Here is a 20,228-nt window from a genome sequence, read left to right as displayed (position 1 = left end):
TACAAGTCCCTCCCATCCAATTATCGTCCCATTGCAATTACTTCTACTCTTTTTAAAGTAATGGAAAAATCAATTAACCGCCAACTCTTAAACTACCTAGAAACCTTCCATCTGATTAACGATCGCCAGTATGGATTCTGTCAGTGTCGATCCACCGGTGATATTCTGGCTTATATTACCCATTTATGGACAAATTTAATAGAAAAGTTCTGTGAAACACAAGCAGTTGCTCTTGACATTTCAAAGGCTTTCGATCGTGTTTGGTATAAAGGTCTTCTAAATAAGCTTCCATCTTATGGTTTGCCAAATGTTTTCTTGTAATTGGTTATCTCGTTTTCTCTCTGATTGCTCACTGAGGGTGATGGTAGATGGTTCTCAATGTTCAGCTTTTCCTCCACTCTTTTACTCTTGTATATTAATGACCTTCTTCCATTGACTGGAAATCCTATCCATAGTTTTGCCGATGATAGCACATTGCATTCCACTTTTCATTTTGTGAAACCTTTCCCTGCTCAATCAGCTTCAACTTCTCGAATATCCGCTACCAATTCCTTAAATGCCGATCTCCAGATAATTCCCCAGTGAGGCAAAGACAACTTAGTTGATTTCAATCCTAAAACTCAGTCTTGTCTTATGTCTAGCGAAAAGGATTCTTCTGCTCCTATGCTGATCTTTGGTGACACTCCGACTTCTAGGAAAAATGATATATCTTTTTTTGGGGATTAGGCTGTCTTCTAATTTTTCTTGGCACAAGCACTTTACAAATATTGCTTCCTCTGCATCTATAAAACTTGGTTTTCTCATTCGCTCTCAGCGTTACGTTTCTTCCAAACAGCTGTTCACTCTGCACAAACCGAAAATCGCCCTACCATGGAATATTGTTCCAATATCTGGGGCGGTGCCCCCCAAAACCTCTCTCAGGCTTCTAGATTCCATTCAGAAGGGTGCAGTTAGGTTACTTTATGTCTCCTCTCTAACAGAATCTCTCCAGTCGCTGTCTCATCGACGTACTGTTTCTGCTGCATGCCTTTTCTACAGATACTTCCATGGGCACTGTTCTTCTGAATTGGCTTCTATAATTTCCGCTCTTTATCTTTCAAAACAGTCCTACCGCGTGCCGCCCCAGCCAACATCCATTTACTGTCCAACTTCAAACTCACAGAACCAACTTTTCATCTTCCTAGTTTATTCATTCAATTGCCGATTTCTGCAACAACCTTCCTTTATACGTATTTCCTGAAAATTGGAGTCTACAGAAGTTGAAGTCTAATGTCAACGAATATCTTCTTTCGTCTTCTCAACCTCCAACCCAAGAACGGTACTAAGTACTATAGGTTCTAATACCTCTCGTGTTTGGGATTTTCATGAAAAAAAAAAAAAAAAAAAAAAACTGGGGTGGTACCTCCAAAACCTCGCTCAGGCTTCTAGATTCCATTCAGAAGAGGTCAGTTAGGTTAATTAATGACTCAACTGTAATAGAGTCTCCCCACTCGCTGTCTCATGGACGTACTGTTTCTGCTGCATGCCTTTTCTAAAGATACTTCCATGGGCACCGTTCTTCTGAATTGTCTTCTATAATTCCCGCTCTCTCTCTTTCAAAACAGTCCGAACACGTGCTGCCACCAGCCTATATCCATTTACCGTTCAACTTTTCATCTTCCTCGTTTATTCACTCAACTGCCGTTTTCTGGAACAACCTTCCTTCATACGTATTTCCTGAAAATTACAGTCTACAGAAGTTCAAGTATAATGTCAACAATGTCTTCTCAACCTCTAACCCATGCACGGCACTAAAGACTGTAGGTTCTAATACCTCTCGTGTTTGGAGTTTTCATTAAAAAAAAAAATAATAATAATAAATTAAAAGCGGCAGGAGTAATATTTCAGATTAACAACCAGTGCAGTAAATGTAGATGCTGTAATTCCTTTTGGTGGTACAGCGGTGGTTCGGATAATCGACGTTCCACTGTAGCTTCTTTTTTTTTTTTTTTTTTTGCAATACTGTATCTTTGAAAATATCCTGCATTCGCTCATGTATGCCACAGAGAAGTAAGATAGTACTCTGTGGAGTGCAGTACTCAAGATGTGGTCTGGCCATTGCCTCATACAACAGGGTAATCGCCTTCATATCCCTTGTTGCAGGATTCCTGTATACAATTGACAAAGTTGTTTATAACTTTAAAAGAATTTTAATTTTTTAGGTGATTTTATCTTCATTAACTGCAATAGCATTGCATTGCTTTATTAATGATTATCATTGCCTTACAAATGACATAACTTTCAATTGGTTTATTTGCCTATTGTACAGGGTGCGCTCCGTGATATATGGCAGCAGAAATCGTAAGTTGATCAGATTTCACCATGGTTTTATGTGGTTTTGTGGAAAATATATGGTCAAACAAATTAAGTAACGGAAAGAGGGCATAGCTGTTTCAACTGTTTTATTTAAGATAAGGATGGCTGCCGCCAGAGAAGTGTTTGATGAATGGCTGTACGAAAAGTTAAAAACATTAAATACTGATCAAGAAATATTCGGAACCTATATCAAAGGAATTTTAGAAGGAGGAGAGTCAGAAGATGAAAAACGTGAAGCTCTTGAAGGTATTTTAGTGGAAGTGTTGGTAAGTGAACCGATACATCATTTTCATCATTTTTACCTTTATGTAGAATCGTATCACTGTATTTAAGTTTAAAAATTCTGTTCTCTTATGTCATTAGGTTATGTAGCATCACATTTTATTGTGGCTTAATTGTCGTCATCAGATGAACATTCCTTCGTGGATTGTCACATTTTTTATAGAGTACAGATATTTTGAAGACTGATATAATTTAAAATTATAGTACAGTATATAATTAAACCATTTTTGAAGGCACGAAAAAACATCTTTTCGTATAGTTGAAGAGCAGTTCTGCGGGGCATTATTTGATAACTGTCATTTTAAAAAAGACCGCGAGGAACTTTCCGTAGCCTGTTAGTACTAGCATTTGATTGGAAATTTCGTTATCAAGCTGCTTCTTAATAACACATTTATGTGGCTATTTGTAATGCTGATCGAATACAATTGCATTCGATATACTATAAAAGTAAAATTTGAGTACTGTAGAACAGGGTAAACTACGTGCAAAAACTAGCTTCGAGATATTGTACATTCTTGCATGTGATGGTTAATACTAGTAGTAATGGCAAATAAGCTTGCTTTCTTGCATTATTTTCAAGATTTAAAAGTTACCCATAACAGTCACTTTCCCTTAATGCCATATTTATCCCGATTATACAGCAGTCTTTTATGTGCAATAGTATCAAAAGCCATCTTGAAGTCATTGCTGTTTTTCTTTGCTGACTTCTCATAAACTTCCTTAGTTTGCCTAACGTTCTTTGTGACTTGATTACAGAATAATTTATATCTACCATAGGCTTCTGTATCACCTGATAATTTATATGCATCCCATGCACTTTTCTTCTCTGCTACATGTCTCGGTAAGCCTTGAACAGTAGCCGACCGGGCTAGCCGAGTGGGTAAAGTACCTGCCCGGCAACCCAAAGGTCGCGGGTTCGATTCCCGCTTCGGGCTTGGATCAAAGTACTGAAAAAACCTTGGGAGGTGCAATATGGCCACAGAAGCCGATGCGCCAACAACTACCAAATCAAAATCAAATCAAGCCTTGAACAGTATTTCTTCGTTGGTATGAAAAGCTTCTTTGATTACTTCTCTAGATATTTCCCATTTAGAATTTGCTGTTGGTAACATCATCAGTTGGTCCCACTGCACAGAATTTAAAACTGTCTGAGACCTCTGTAGTTGCCCTTGCAAAAGCTTTTCCCTTTACCCTTGACAGTAGTTGTCTTTTTTTAAATTCTACACTATACATTGTGATTGCTGCCACCCAGTGGGTCTATTACCTGCAGATTCTTAATGCACGAAGAATCACTGCTGATAACCAGGTCAAGAGTTTGTTTTAGAAAACAATCATACAAGAAATGCGCAAGTCTTGCTAGTGTGTGTGAGTAAACAACCCCACAGATTCCAGTCAACATCTGGAAAGTTAAAATCCCCCATTATGAGACATTGTGATTTACTGTCCAACTTTATTTCTCTGTATAGCTGTTTGGTATACTCATCACAGTCATTTTGTTTTCCTATTGCTTATATCGCACCAAACCGACTCAGCATTGCACCTGTCACCCATATCAAATGGATATGGGTGACCCATATCAAATGCACTGCCTTAGATTTAATGTGCTTCTTAACTATGAGCATAACCCCTCCATTTCTCCTGCCCTGTCTGTCCTTCCTGTACACTGTACTCCCCCATATTCAAATTCAGCATAATTATGTCTGAGTGACACTATGTCTCCACAGTTAGTGGAATGTAACCCCTAAGCTGTAGCTATATAAAAGTTAAGGTTACCCAATTAACAGCCGACCGGGTAAAGTACCTGCCCGGCAACCCAAAGGTCGCGGGTTCGATTCCCGCCTCGGGCTTGGATCAAAGTACTGCAAAAACCTTGGGAGGTGCAATATGGCCACAGAAGCCGATGCACCAACAACTACCAAATCAAATCAAATACCTAATTAACCTTATCTCGTATTACTTGCTCATATTCAAGGTCTGGTGGTTGCTTTCACTACTGTGTAGAAAGCTAATTTTAATTGAAGAAAATGTGTTAGTGAAACCAGCATTAGAAATCTGCATCCCACAAATGTTTCATACAGGAATGTTTCAATATGATTAACAATAAATGATAGTAGTTTGATTGATGGCCACTATAATTCAGTGTAATGTGGAATCAGTGAGGGAGATGCAGCATGCAGTTTAATTTATGAAACATCGAATCACATGCTAGCCCTAACTGGCAGTGGGAGAGGAATGTTTCTAGCAGTTAAACGTAAGTAATAATTGTGCAGTATTTTGCATATCTGCTGATAATTGAGAAATAGCATACAGATTAGTGCAGTGGTTTTCAACCGGGGTTACTTCGGCACCTTAGGGTGCTGCAGCTACATTCCAGGGGTTCCACGTAATTTGGGTTTAAGTTACTTAACCTTATTTTTTTTTTAAATTTATATATTTATTTCATTATAAAAAGGTATACAGTATCTTTTTAATTTTGTGGTGAATTGATGTTTATTTAGTACCTTTATATAAAGAATAAAATTATTATATATATATAATTTGTATTATGAATTGTAATTTTGTTTATAGTTATATTATTGTAATAACTATCATATAACATTTTTTTAATATTATTCGAAAACCACTGCATTAGTGCATTACTATCATTTCGATATAGAGAAGTAGACAGCAAAGGAAGTAAGCAAACCCTTAGCCATAATTATGAGAGCTTCCTTGGACTCAGGGGAGGTACCTATGGACTAGAGATGTGCAAATGTGACCCCAGTTCACGAAGAAGGATCAAAGGGAGACAGTTAATTACAGACCTGTTATTTAACTTCTGTTCCATGGAAATTAATGGAGGCACTGATTAAAGAAGCATTGCAGGATCATCTAGACAAGACTTCAGTTATAGCTCGGACACAGCATGGGTTTGTTAAAGGGAAGTCTTGTCTGACTAATTTGATTGGATACTATGATGTATTCACAAAGGAACTGGATGCAAAGAATAATTTTGATATCATATATTTGGATCTTAGAAAGGCTTTTGATACTGTTGCACATAGAAGATTGCTGCACAGATTGTAGCAGTGTCGCACTGGAGGCAAATTGCTGCTATGGATAAAGGGATGGATGAGTGGGAGAAGACAGAGTGGTAATCAATGGACACTGCTCTTCGTGGACTAATGTTATTAGTGGAGGTCCCCCAGGGTTCAGTGTTGGGTCCATTGTTGTTGTTGTTTTGTGTATTCATTAATGATATTGATGATGGCATATCACGCTTAATGTCCAAGTTTGCAGACTATACAAATGTCGGCAGGGTTGTTAAATACACTAATGACAGTACGTTGCTGCAACAGGATCGAGAAAAGAGCAGATGGGCTGAGAGGTGGCAACTGAAGTTTAACATTAAAAAAATGTGAAGTACTGCATATGGGAAGCAGTAATCCCAGAGTAACTTATCAACTGTGTGGTACTACACTGACAGTGGTAGAGTGAAAAGGACCTGGGGGTAATTGTGTAGGCAGATATGAAATTTTCTGAGCAGTGCAGACGGTCTGCAAGAGTAGCTCATGGTGTCTTGTCAATGATATACAGGAATTTTTCTAGCAGGGATAAGGTGGTGATTATCCCCTTGTATAATGCAATGGTCAGGCCACACCTTGAGTACTGTATACAGGTCTGGAGGTCTCATTTTAAGAAGGATGTAGAGCTGTTGAAACGAGTATAGAAAAGGGCAAGAAGATTAGTGAATGGAACATAGGGTTGCTCTTAGGAAGAAAGGCTTAAATTTTGCAAATTAGTGTCTGGAGAGTAGGCACCTGCGAGTAGGGCTTACAATACCGGTCAAAATCTTAATACCGGTATTTCGGGATTTTGAATTTATGAAACCGGGATACCGGTATTCCAAAAGCAAAAGTTTTTCTCAATAAATTTTGATGACAGTTAATAAAGTAAGGAAAAAAATAAGTACTGTAATTACTTGAATTCAAGTTTTAAATAAATGTTTATTGCAATAATAAATATTCTGAAAACATCATTAAAAATAGTTATTCTAAAAACAAAGAAGTACATATTGTTACTGCAAAGTTTAGTTATATTTAAGCATCCATACTACCTGGCCGAATAAAGTGAGCTCTTAATAAACATAAGCAATCAATAGCATGATCGTTTAAAATGATCTAATTTTGATACATATTTGATTAGCAGCAGAAAACACCCTTTCGGATTCTATTCTGGTACTATTGTACTGAGATAATCGTAGACGATCGCACTCCATATTTTCTAGGCTTTGAACTTCTTTAGGAAAAATAGTTAAAAGTATTTCATTAATTTCCGACTCAAGTTCATCTTTTAAAATCTCATTGTAGTCAGGCAATTTCTTATTTTGGAAAGAATTTGTGTAACACTGATGTTCTGTTCCATGTTGGTCTTCCATGGTTTGAATTATGTTCATTTTCTTAAGGAGAAAGACGTTTTATTCAGCGAACTATAATTTTCACTATAGTATCTTTACTGAGTCTGGGAGAGAGCAAAGAGTGGGGATAAGGAATAAAGAGAGCAAAGAGTGGGGATAAGGAATAAAGAGAGCAAAGAGTGGGGATAAGGAATAAAGAGAGCAAAGAGTGGGGATAAGGAATAAAGAGAGCAAAGAGTGCAGTTAAGGAATTCTTCACATATATAAATGCAAAGAAGAGGACAACTCAGATCGGACGCATATGTAATTGCATGGGATAGTAGTAGATACCCCAACTGATGTTGCAGATGAACTCGACAGTTACTTTGCATCGATATTTACAGAAGAAAAACCCTTCACGTCAATGAGAAATTATGGGAGCGAAGTTGAAAAAAAATGTAATTAATGATGTTGAAATTTCACATGTTGATTTAATGAGAAAACTTTCGTGCCCATAGGTGAGTAAGGCTCCTATGGTTGATGGCATATATCCTATAATCTTAAAGGAGGCAGCAAGGGAGGGCATTGAACCATTAAGGCTATTTATGAGAGCATCACTGGACTCAGGAGAGATTCCATTAGATTGGTGTAAATTGTAACATAAAGGCAGTTCTAGGTGTGTAACGGGAAATTATCGACTGGCTAGTCTAACTTCAGTAGTAGGGAAAAATTATGGAGGCAGTGATCAAGGGTGGAATTCAGAATCATTTAGATGGAAATGGAATTCTGTAGGATACATGGCATAGTTTTGTAAAGAAAAATCAAGTTTAATTAATCTGGTTAATTAATTTTGACAGGGTCACTCAAGAGCTGGACTTTGGGAATAATTTCGACATTGTTTATTTAGATATCAGCAAAGCATTTGACTCAGTCCCACACGAGCGGTTACTTCATAAGTTGGAGCAGGCTGGAATCATAGGAAAAATCCTTAGATGGATAGCACAATGGCTTGAGGGCACCAGGCAAGGGGTTGTGATAAATAGTTATTCCTCAGATGGGTTAATGTAAGAAGCAGGGTTCCCCAAGGATCAGTATTGGGACCACTGTTGTTTTTGATTATCTTAAATGACATCTGTGAAGGGATATAAGGTGTCATGTCTAAACTTGCAGATGATGTAAAGATCAGTAGAGTAGTCAATGATCGTCGGCAAGCAGAGCTTCTTCAGAGTGACCTCCGGGATGGTCAGAAAAGTGGCAGCTATGCTTTAATTCAGAAAAAATGCAAGGTCTTAACACCTGGGGAAGAGCAACCCCAAAATAACTTATACACTTGGTGGAGTTGAGCTAAAGTCAGTAGTAGAGGAATGGGACTTGGGAGCTACAATGTGAGACATGAAGTTGTCCGAGAATTGTTGACAGGTTGCAATGTTGCATGGTGTCCTATCGATGATTTATCGAACATTTGCTAGTAGAGATAAGGACGTCATAACCACATAAAGGTGATTTTATAACCTTTATGTGATTAAATTATAAACTATTTTTTTTTTTTTTAATTAATACCGAAAAACCGGTATTTTTGTACCAATACTAGTATTTGAATACTGAAAAAAAATGACTGGTATTCGGGATCCGTGTAAGCCCTACCTGCGAGGTGATCTGATTGAGGTGTATAAAGCCTTGAATGGTTTGAGCATGCTCAATGCTGATGGGATTCTTCCTCTTGCTCAGAATAAATGCGAGAGGGCATAAATTCAAATTGAGGAAAGACAGTTGTAGGATAGATGTGGGGAAGTTTGCCTTTAGCCAGCAGGTGGTTGATTGCTGGAACAAACTTCCATCTGTCATAGAAGTTGTTAGCTTAAACAGATTCAAGGCAGAACTAGACAAACATTTTGAGCGCGTGGATGGGTGAAATGAGAAGGGGGGGGTGTGTGTGTGTTTTTTTTTTTTTTTTTGGCTGATGCTATATAAGCTTGCTTTCTTGCATCATGTGCCTTGCTAATGCTAAGCATACTGTTACATATTATCAGTTGATTGCCACCACCCAAATAGTACCATTTCAGCTGTTCGCCACCTCATCAGTGGGTGGGTAGGTAGGTATCCCAGATGTAAGGGTTGATAATGATGTAAGACTTATTTCCATGATATGGGAGATGCTGAAAAGTGCAAGATTCATAGTTGTAAGATTTTAAGATATATGTTAGATATAATTTAAATTATATATATAATTTGGGTGTGTGCCTCTGTCCATGATGCTCTTTGAACTTGAATAACTCAAAGACTGGCCTTGTGGGTAGCACGGTTGGTAGAATCGCTGTCCTCCCCCATCTGGTGGGAAAGACCTGAGTTTGAGTCCTGTCAATGATACGAGGAATTTTTATGGGCCTTTTTTACAAGATGACTGAGTCAGTCAGTCTCAAGTTAGGGTAGAATGGTTTTTCATCCTGCAAAACAGAAAATCAACCACAAAACACATATGATGTACCGACAGTATATATGGAGCAATATGGCCTTGGTGGGCAAATGCTCCAAAAGAACCCTATTGCAACAACTCAAAGACCGAACAAGCTTTTGACCTGATTCCTTTTGTAATGGGTTTTATTTAGCAGTAAAATTGAAAGAAAAAAAATAATTCCAAAAAAATAAACAAAAATTAGTTTACCAGGATTTGAAAATCCTGGTGAAACTAATTTGCCATTTACTTTGAAGAGAAGGCAGTTTCTTAGCTTTTGGCATCACAGTCAACAACTTTCAGGGTCAGACTTTCAGTGATGGTAGCACTTTTGCTCATGGAAAACTTTATATAGCAGTTTTAAGGTTCTGATAATTTTTGTGCAATAATTGTAATTTTTTGAAGGATGATATAGTTATACATGTAAAAAATTATCAAATTCAATTTTTAGTCATTTTATTACCGAGTCAGTCCTATGCAGTCCTTAGCTAGCAGTGAAGGGAGCTGAGGGAGAGGTTACTTTGATGTTAATCTTTACTTCTCAGAAACAAGTTTTGGCGAGATATTACTCGAGTAGTAGTAGAGGCATGTGGTGCAAGAAAGCAAGCTTCTATAGCATCAGCCAAAAAAAAAAAAAAAAAAATTGAGCGTATTCTAGTATAAGAAATAACAGAACTCAGTTAATTATATACCATGCATTTGGGGTGTAGACACCATATACACTTCAGACCAAAAGTATTCTTACATACACACGTGCAATAAGGACTTTTAATTTAAAAACTAATACATTTATTACACTTGAGTTTTAACCTAATAGCTATATGAATGCTTTTTAATCCATGGTTCAAAACATCAACAATATTTTGATCTTTTCTTGCAGCATATTTTTTTCATTTAGTCAGATGAATATTTAGCATTAGTAGAGGCATATGATGCAAGAAAGCAAGCTTATATATAACATCAGATAAAAAAAAAAACAAAAAAAACCATCAATTGACTTCACATGTTTGTGTAGTTCTGCCTTGAACTTATTTTAGTTGTTGACCTCCACTACAACAAATGGAAGTTTGTTCCAACTGTCACCCACCCACTGGCTAAAGGCAAATTTATACACATCTATTCGACAATTGTCTTTCCTCAATTTGAATTTATGTCCTGTCAGATGAGTAATCTGAGCAAATGGAAGAATCCCACCAGCATTGAGCTTGATCGAACCATTCCAGGCTTATATACTTCAATCATATCACCTCTCAGGTGCCTATTCTCCAGTTCTGCAGTTTGCAGAACTTAAACCTTTCTTGGTAACAGCTGCCATTTGTTCCACTCACCAATCTCGTTGCCCTTCTCTGTACTGGTTCCAGCAGCTCTACATCTTTTCTAAAATGAGGACTCCAGACCAGTATGCAGTACTCAAGGTATGGCCTGACCATTGCCTTATACAAGGGGACAATAAAACCCTAACTCCAGAGGTGTATTGCTAAAAAAAAAATAGTACCGGAATGCTCATTCTCCAGAAGATTATATGATAATGCCACATCGACTGTACAGTAACTGAATCAGACTTCAAACTAATGGCTCATAGAACAACCAGTTCTAGCGTTCAGCTCATGGTGAATCAAAATGCAGCATTCGCACACATCACAGTATATCTCATTCATTGGATCTCTTTATCTAACACATTGTACTTTTGTAAGAAACATTCAAGTTTCATTGCGAAATTTATATTTTTGTTTTTAAATAAATTTTTAAAGAAATCTATTCATTTTAAAGATTGCTATTAATATATATTTTTAGTAGCAATGGGTAAAATAGATATTTCTCCCTCCTCTTTGATTATGCCATTGTTTCATAATATTAGGTGTATAAATTTAATGATTTTCTATTATGATATTTAGAAAACAGTACTGGAACATTGTTCCAGTGCATTCTGGCCCGAACATGCCACTGCTTATCCCTGCTAGCAAAATTCCTGTATATCATTGACAAGACATAGCTACTCCTGCTGCCTGTCTACACTGCTCAGAAAACTTTATATCTGACTGCACAATTACCCTTTTCATTCTCCACTACCCCAAGTGTAGTACCACCCAGGTGGTATGTTACTCTGGGGTTACTGCTACCCATATGCAGTACTTTGCATTTGTCGATGTTAAACTTCAGTTGCCAGATCTCAGCCCATCTGGTCTACTTTTCTAGATCCTGTTGTAGTTGTGAACTATCATTACTGTCATTAACAACCCTGCCAACCTTCGTATCATCTGCAAACAGACATTAACCCTGATATACCTTCATCAATATCATTGATAAATACTGAAAACAACAACGGACCCAACACTGAATCCTGGGGGGACTCCACTAATAACATTAGTCCACTAAGAGCAGTGTCCGTTGATTACCATTCTCTGTCTTCTCCCACTCAACCATTCTTTTATCCATTGTAGCAACTTGCCCTTAATGCATACTGCTCTAGCTTGTACAGTATGTGCAACATTATCAAAAGCTTTCCTAAAATCCAAGTATATGATGTCAAAATTATTTTTTGCATTCAGTTCCTTTGTGGCCACATCATAGCATCCAATCAAATATGTCAGACAAGAAACCATGCTGTGTTTGAACTATAACTGCCATTTTGTGTACATGATCCTGCATTGCTTCTTTAACCAGTATTTACCTACATCATTGGAGAATGATGTAGGTAAAGTAAACATTGGCAGTGAGCTGGATGATTTTGTAATAACTGAGAGGAAAGTGGAGGAGAGATTGTTGAGGATAAACATAAAAAAGGCACCTGGGGTGGATGGGATCTATCCAGTTATATTAAAGGAGGCAGCAAAGGAAGTATGCAAACCCCTAGCCATAATTATGAGAGCTTCTTTGGACTCAGGGGAGGTGCCCATAGACTGGAGATGTGCAAATGTAACCCCAATTCACAAAGGAGGATCAAAGGCTGACACAAGTAATTATAGACCTGTTAGTTTAACTTCTGTTCCAGGTAAATTAATGGAGGCACTGGTTAAAGAAGCACTGCAGGATCATCTAGACAAGAATTCAGTTATAGCTCAGACGCAGCATGGTTTTGTTAAGGGCAGGTCTTGCCTGACCAATTTGATTGGATACTATGATGTAGTCACAAAAGAACTGGATGCAGGGAATAACTTTGATATTATATATTTGGATCTTAGAAAGGCTTTTGATACTGTTGCACATGGAAGACTGCTGCACAAATTGGAGCAGTGTGGCATTGGAGGCAAATTGCTGCTATGGATAAGGGGATGGTTGAGTGGCAGAAGACAGAGAGTGGTAATCAATGGACACTGCTCAACGTGGACTAATGTTATTAGTGGAGTTCCTCAAGGTTCAGTGTTGGGTCCGTTGTTGTTTTCGGTGTTTATGAATGATATTGATGATGGGATATCAAGTTTAATGTCCAAGTTTGCAGATGATACAAAGGTTGGCAGGGTCGTTAAGGACAATACTGACGCTATGCTGCTGCAACAGGATCTGGAAAGGTTGAACAGATGGGCTGAGAGGTGGCAAATGAGGTTTAACATCGACAAATGTAAAGTGCTGCATATGGGAAACAGTAACCCCAGAGCAACGTATCAACTCTGCGGTACTACACTGACAGTGGTGGAGAATGAAAAGGACCTGAGGGTAATTGTGCAGGCAGATATGAAGTTCTCTGAGCAGTGCAGACGAGCTGCAAGAGTAGCTCATGGTGTCTTGTCAATGATATACAGGAATTTTTCTAGCAGGGATAAGGAGGTGATTATTCCCTTGTATAAGGCAATGGTAAGGCCACATCTTGAGTATTGTATACAGGTCTGGAGGCCTCATTTCAAGAAGGATGTAGAGCTGCTGGAACGGGTACAGAGAAGGGCAACAAGATTAGTAAATGGAACAAAGGGTTGCTCTTACGAAGAAAGGCTTAAGTTTTGCAAATTACAGAGTTTGGAGACTAGGCACCGGCGAGGTGATCTGATAGAGGTGTATAAGGCTTTGAATGGTTTGAGCATGCTCAATGCCAATGGGATTCTTCATCTTTCTCAGAATAATCACCTCAGAGGGCATAAATTCAAATTGAGGAAGGACGGATGTCGGATAGATGTGCGGAAATTTGCCTTTGGCCAGCGGGTGGTTGGTTGGTGGAACCGACTTCCATCACTTGTTGTTGAAGTTGATAGCCTAAACAAATTTAAAGCTCAACTGGACAGGTATTTCGAACGAACGGAGGGGTGAAATGTGAGTGGGTTTTTTTTTTTTTTTTTTTTTTTTGGCTGATGCTGAATAAGCTTGCTTTCTTGCATCATATGCCCACGATATTGCCCTTTGTACCCTGAAAAGATGATATCTGCTTTACAATGTCATCAACTTTTGCCCCCTGGCAGACATACCCTGGTCCTATTCCACCTATCCTTTTTATACCAGGTGGGCAGGAGCAGCAGTGTGTAGCACATGCTTCTTGATTAGACCGGGGTTCGAGAAGACCAAATATGGAGGATGCGGAAAGGTCAGGGAATGATCACAGCGTATCCCCGGAGCAATATTCCTTATGCTGCTAATGCTCCTAAAAACCAAACAACAACAACCTTTTTATACCTTTTGGTATTTTATATTATACCCTCTTTATTTATCCTTCCTTTTTTTCATGTGTAGAAGCTATGTGTGTGTGTGTGGGTTAGTTGGAAGTAAAAAGTGTAATGAAAGTGAGGATAAACTACAGACCAGAAGATTGTGAAGGTTACCAGAGCCCCTACATCAGATGGAATGGACAAAGAAGGGTGATTGTCTTATGGGTGATTTAAATTTTCCCCTTCCTGATTGGAGCCAGTGGATTCACTGGGGGAACATAATTTTTAAATCAGTTAGATGATCATAATTTGTATGGTGTATTAGACAAAGGACTAAAGGCGTGATCATCACCTACAAACCAGATGACATCATAGGGTTGATAGTCCGGGTACCATTAGGCAGTAGAGATCACAAAGCTCCAAGATCAATAGTGAGGAGAGAGGTTGCAGTTTTTAAAGTTGAAGGCACAAATTTTAATTTCAGGAAAGAAGAAATTACTTGCATGTAATCAGTCAAACCAAACTGACATTCTGCTGGATCTCAGGTCATTCTGGGATAGCAGGAAAAAATGAAAAAGCAGATCTTGCCGCCAAACAACCAGATACCGTATTTCCCCATGTATAAGATACACCCTTTTTCGAAAAATTTGGGGTCTAAAAACTGGGTGCGTCTTATACGGTGTAGATTTTTTTTACTTGCATTTTCCGCTTTTTCGTGCTCGTTGTCTTTGCGCTCATTGTTTCGCACTTGTTACCGGTATATTAGGTTACGTTTTGCCACGTTCTGCCCAGAAATGGCTAAGAAAAGATTTTCATACAGTGCTGAATTAAAGTTAAAAGTGATCCAGTTTGCAAAAGTGAATGGAAATCGTGCTGCGAACGTAAGTTTGGTCCTCCTCCAACTGAGAAAACAATCTAAGACTGGCTACGGGAAGAAGAAACCCTACTGAAAACGCCACAGCAGAAGAAGGCTACGAGAGGCAAGTCAGCAAAATGGCCTGATTTAGAGAGGGAATTGAAGATATGGATTGAAGAGCAAAGGGCAATTCGAATTCCTGTGTCCACAAAGATGGTTCAGCATGAGGCAAGAAGAATTGCTGATGAAAAAGAAGTTACTAATTTCAAAGGAGGGCACAATGGTACTTCAGGTTTATGAAACGGAATGGACTAAGCATGCGTACACGCACCAGACTTGCCCAAAAGATGCCTGAAAGCTATGAGCAGAAGGTCCTTGAATTTCATCGTTTTGTCATTTAATGTCGGAAGACACATCAGTTTGAGTTGGGACAGATTGCAAATATGGACGAAGTCCCCTTTCAATTTGATGTCCCAAGTAACAGAACTGTTGATAAGAAGGGGGTGAAAACTGTAACTGTGAAGACAAGTGGATATGAAAAGAGCCATTATACAGCTGTTCTAGCTTGTTGTGCCGACGGAACCAAGTTCCCTCCTACGCTGATTTTCAAACGCAAAACAGTGCCAAAAGAAGGCATTCCTCGAGGAGTGATTGTCCACATTCATGACAAGGGTTGGATGGATCAGGATGGGATGAAGATCTGGTTTGAGAAAGTTTGGAGCAGGAGACCATGTGGGCTCTTACGGAAACCTGCCCTATTGGTGCTTGATCAGTTCAGGGCACACATAACAAAAAACACAAAGAAGATTGCTGCAGAGCAAAAAACAAAACTTGCCATCATACCTGGAGGCTTGACATCCCAGCTCCAACCACTTGATGTCAGCATTAACAAACCCCTCAAAGCTGCCATGAGAGACGAATGGAACCAATGGATGAAGTCTTCTGGGGACAATTTGATACCAGCAGGAAGAATGAAGAAACCAACTATAGGAGAAGTTTGTACCTGGGTGAAAAGATCCTGGGATAATATCAAGATTGAGATTGTTGTCAAGTCATTTAAGAAGTGTGGCATTTCAAATGCCGTAGATGAAACTGAGGACAAGGCAATATATGAAGACAGTGATTCGTCATCAGACACAGATGAGGACAAGCTAATGGATGGGAGTTTTGACAGTGATGAGAAATTGTATGAATTTTATGATGAATAAAACTTGAGTTCAATAACTTTATGTAATACATTTTTTTTTAAATTTCGGGCCCCAAAATGAAGGTGCGTCTTATACATGGGGAAATACGGTACTTCTATTTTAAAGACTTTTCAAATTCCGTGTACTGATTTCAAACCAGTCATGCGCAATACATGCTACAATAGCTGATCAATAATCTGGAGAGGTTATCCAGGAAACAAACTTTACCGAATAAAACCAGATCCAAAGCTGTGGCTCCCCAACTTTTGGAAAAGCAGACGAGAAGTAATACTAGGAAGGCTAAGAATTGGGCATATGTACTCACCTTGCACACTTCTAGCTATTAATGAATGACAGTGCTCCTCCACGCACATCATGTCATGTGCAACTGACTATTCGTCATTTATTAGTGGACTGTCCCCGCCTTCTCAATATCTGCTCAAACAGCTTTAAATCATGTGCTAAATGCAGTCTTCACTAACATTAATGTATATTCTTTCAGATGACCCTAATAAAACAGAACTGTTTGCCTTCCTAAATAACATAGGAATATACCATAAAATATAGTGGGAATTACAATAAAGTTAGTATTTCCTATTAACCATTAGAAAGACACCCTGCAGCCTATGTGTCGTTAAATTTCATCACAACAACAACAACAGGAAAGAGGACTATGGCAGCCTATGGTTCTGTATGGCCTCTCATCTTGGAAGATGGCAAACAGAAAAAATATAATAGAAATATGGAATACCTTTAAATCAATAGTCACAGAAGCCATGAATGCATATATCCATTAAGATACTAATAGCACAAGGTGGATGTCAAAATGAATGAGTAATAAGCTACCCAGTTTAACAGAGCAAAAAAAGATGGCATGGGAAAGTTACATAGCATTTAAAAGTACTGAAGCCTCTAACAGTTAAAGTTTATATAGTACCATAGAAAAGGTTAAGCTGGCAAAGATTGATGATAAGAAATTGCTCATTAAGAGTGTAAAGAATGGGGCATGGACATTTTCATGTAGTTGAATACAAAGAAGAAAAGAATAAATCAGATTGGATCCTTATGTAATGAGTATGGGGAAAATCACGGATAACCCAGTTAACGTTGCGGATGAACTGAACTGGTATTTCACATCAATCTTTAAAAGATGGACGAACCTTTACGGAGAATAAAACTGTGTAAGTGAAGCTGGAGGGTATGAAATTAGCGATATTGGAATAACAGGAGTATTAAAAACATTCGAGCTGAAATGCAAGCAGTGCTTATGAAGTCGTGGCATATATCCAGTAATTTTGTGGGAAGTGACAAGAGTGCACTGAATTATTAAGATTAATTATGAGGGCATCATTGGACTCTAGTGAGATTCCTTTGGACTGTAGAAATGCCAACATATTTCCAATACATAAGGCAATTTTAAGAGTGAAGTGGGTAACTGCAGACCAGTCAGTGTAGGAAGATCATGGAGACAGTGATCAAGAGTACAATTTAATTTTTTAATTCTGATGGAACCATAGCACAGTTTTGTAAAGGGGAAAATCATGTTTAACCAGTCTGATTAGCTATTTTGATACAATTACTTTTGAGCTGGTGTAAGAAATAATTATGACATTGTTTACTTAGATTTTAGCAAAGCATCTGATGCAGTCTGCATGAGAGGTTACTGTATAAGTTGGAACATGTTAAGATTATAGGGAAGATCCTTTGATCGATCACAGCTACGGGGAAGGCACCATAGGGAAGGCCTATGGTGTCCTGTCGATGACATCAAATATTTTCTTGTGGAGACAGGGAGGCCATTATCCCACTATACAAGGCAATTGTAAGATCATGGTTGGAATACTGTGTTGTCCAAGTATACAGACCCAACCTAGAAAGGGTCTGAAGATGGGCAACACACCTGGTGTGATTAGCAAAAGGGCATCCATATTGAGGAAAGGCTGAATATGTTGGCTATAGGGCTTGGAAACTAGGCACTTTAGAGGGGACCTGATTGAGGTTTGTAAGGCTGCACTGAGAGGAGATGGTAAACTGAACAAAGGTGAAATTTTCCTGGTTATAAATAATACCAAAACTAGGGCCTATAAATTCAAATTATGGAAGTGGTTCTGCACCAGGGATCAGCAACTTTTCAAGCATGGGCTGCATTGGTTGAGAAGTGAAGTAGAGGTGAGCTGTATGGTTTTACATTTAACTGAAAGCAGCAGAAATCGATCAAATAATATTTTCGTTCTATTTTTTTGTTTTATTAAACATCAATTATTAAGTATTTTACAAAAGCTTGAAAAAATTGAAAACATCAAGTTGTGAACAATACAATAGCAACTGAATAATGTAAGATGAACTTATTTGTATGATATGGTTTGTCAAATTTGAAACATTAGTTGTAAGGCATTTGAAGCCTTTTAAATACAGGATTTTTGTCTGTAACTGTGCCGTGACAACATACACATCAGCTTAGGTTTTTTTTTGTGTTGTAATTTAACCATGCTAAGATATATATAATTTATAAATTAAAAGAAATTTGAAATAACACTTGAACAATTAAAAAATGTTAACATTCTACTTCAACAAAAGGATTGCAGCAATATCTGCAATGAAATAGATGCCTATTTGGAAAGTTGGTGATACATAAACAACAATGCAAATTTCAGTCATTCGAGTAAAACTTTGATTTTATAAATTTCATTTTTGAAAATGTTTGCTGACATATGTGCTTCCAAAAACAGTGAACATTTTGTTGAAAATCCTTTAATATTAGAAAATTTGAATCCAAAAGATATTTGTATGCAAGTATTTGAATGGGAGGTTCTTTCAGTTCGTCATTAGTCTGTGTCAATGAGTAAAAGTTTATAAATTTCATGTGCTTCTATTTCAAAGGTGAAATTGGTTCTGAAACAAGTGAATATCTTCAAACCATACATGATATTCCTTTGCAGCAATTCTAACCTCTTTTGTGAGAAACTGCTACTTCCTTCTTATGACATACACTTGCAGTAAGAGAAATGGTTCTTGTTTCCTTCGCTTAGCTCTTTATGAGTCGACTGCAATGGATGTGCCGGATCCCACCCATCATGGGTGGGATCAGGCATGGCACCAGGGTCGAATTAAGGATGAAATAGGTCCCCGGCCATATTTAAGTTTGTGGCCCCCTTTTCACATATAAATACAAATACTACATAGGTTATCATTCCATGTTCTTAGAAAAACAAGAATGCTACTGCCGATCCATGACATCAGTTAAGTTGGGAATTTGCTTTTCAGAAAAGATGACTGTTGCCATCCTGATTCAGTTCCTAGAAGGTGTGCAGTCATTATTAATGGTAGATAGGGAAAATGTATGCTGGTAAATGCTAGGAATTAATACTAAACTTGTAACTATAGTGCTGTTTTTTTTTTTTTTTTTTAAATCCATATGCAAGGCAGTATTTCAAATATTACCTGATGGCATTCCAGGTTGGGTCAACTTGTTATTTTTGTTTGTTTTTAAATTGCCTAGGGCCATTTAGACTTTCCAGTTATAAGTAATAGCAACTTCTTACCATTAATACTAACAGCTAATACTACCTCCCCTTCCCATTTTTGTTTATCACCTTCGTTGCTGATGTGTTGTCAGTAGGATGTGAATTTTTTGCAAGGAAAAAGGAAATTTTTCATCTTTTAGGTTCCCAAATGATTAATTCTCATATGTCACACTCACATCAACAAAGCAATATTATTTAGATCCCTATAATTGCCTTGGGAGGGGACATACAAAGGTGAATCTTTGCGCAGCATATTATACTTGTACGTGGATAAATTATCTACTTTCATGCTTTGCCAATCATCTTATCAAATAGCACTATATTATGAAAAAGATAATTTGAAACAAAACTTATCATTGGCACTGACAAACATTGGAGTGCTGCTTGTTAATGGGTTAAAGGTTAAAGTGCTTGATTGAAGCTTGATGATGCATATTGGTGTACTTAGTGAACATTCCGTGCTGCATCTTTTTCTGCAGTTGTGTTTATATACTTGATATCCGATTTTTGTAATGGCCAAGGTAACTGGAAGCATGCTTTTGTTCTTATTAGTAATAATAGTAATAGTAATTGTGGCATGTGATGCAAGAAAGCAAGTGTATGAGCTTATGTAGCATTAGCCAAAA

At 37.9% G+C, this 20,228-nt stretch overlaps 1 protein-coding gene across 1 annotated transcript in view; it reads left to right on the top strand.

The window, feature by feature from the left end:
* Positions 1-2,236: 2,236 nt before the first annotated feature.
* The window catches only part of LOC150077230 (coiled-coil domain-containing protein 43-like), a 131,561-nt gene continuing 113,569 nt past the window's right edge, over positions 2,237-20,228 (top strand). Inside the window, 1 exon segment of the mRNA XM_090386984.1 lies at positions 2,237-2,621. Coding sequence (XP_090243110.1) covers positions 2,457-2,621 — 165 coding nt within the window. The 5' untranslated portion in view covers positions 2,237-2,456.

Source organism: Mastigoproctus giganteus, chromosome 12 (genome assembly GCF_048544385.1).
Source record: "Mastigoproctus giganteus isolate SK-2022 chromosome 12, ASM4854438v1, whole genome shotgun sequence".
Lineage (NCBI taxonomy): Eukaryota > Metazoa > Arthropoda > Arachnida > Uropygi > Thelyphonidae > Mastigoproctus > Mastigoproctus giganteus.
This window is presented reverse-complemented; position numbering and strand designations above follow the sequence as displayed.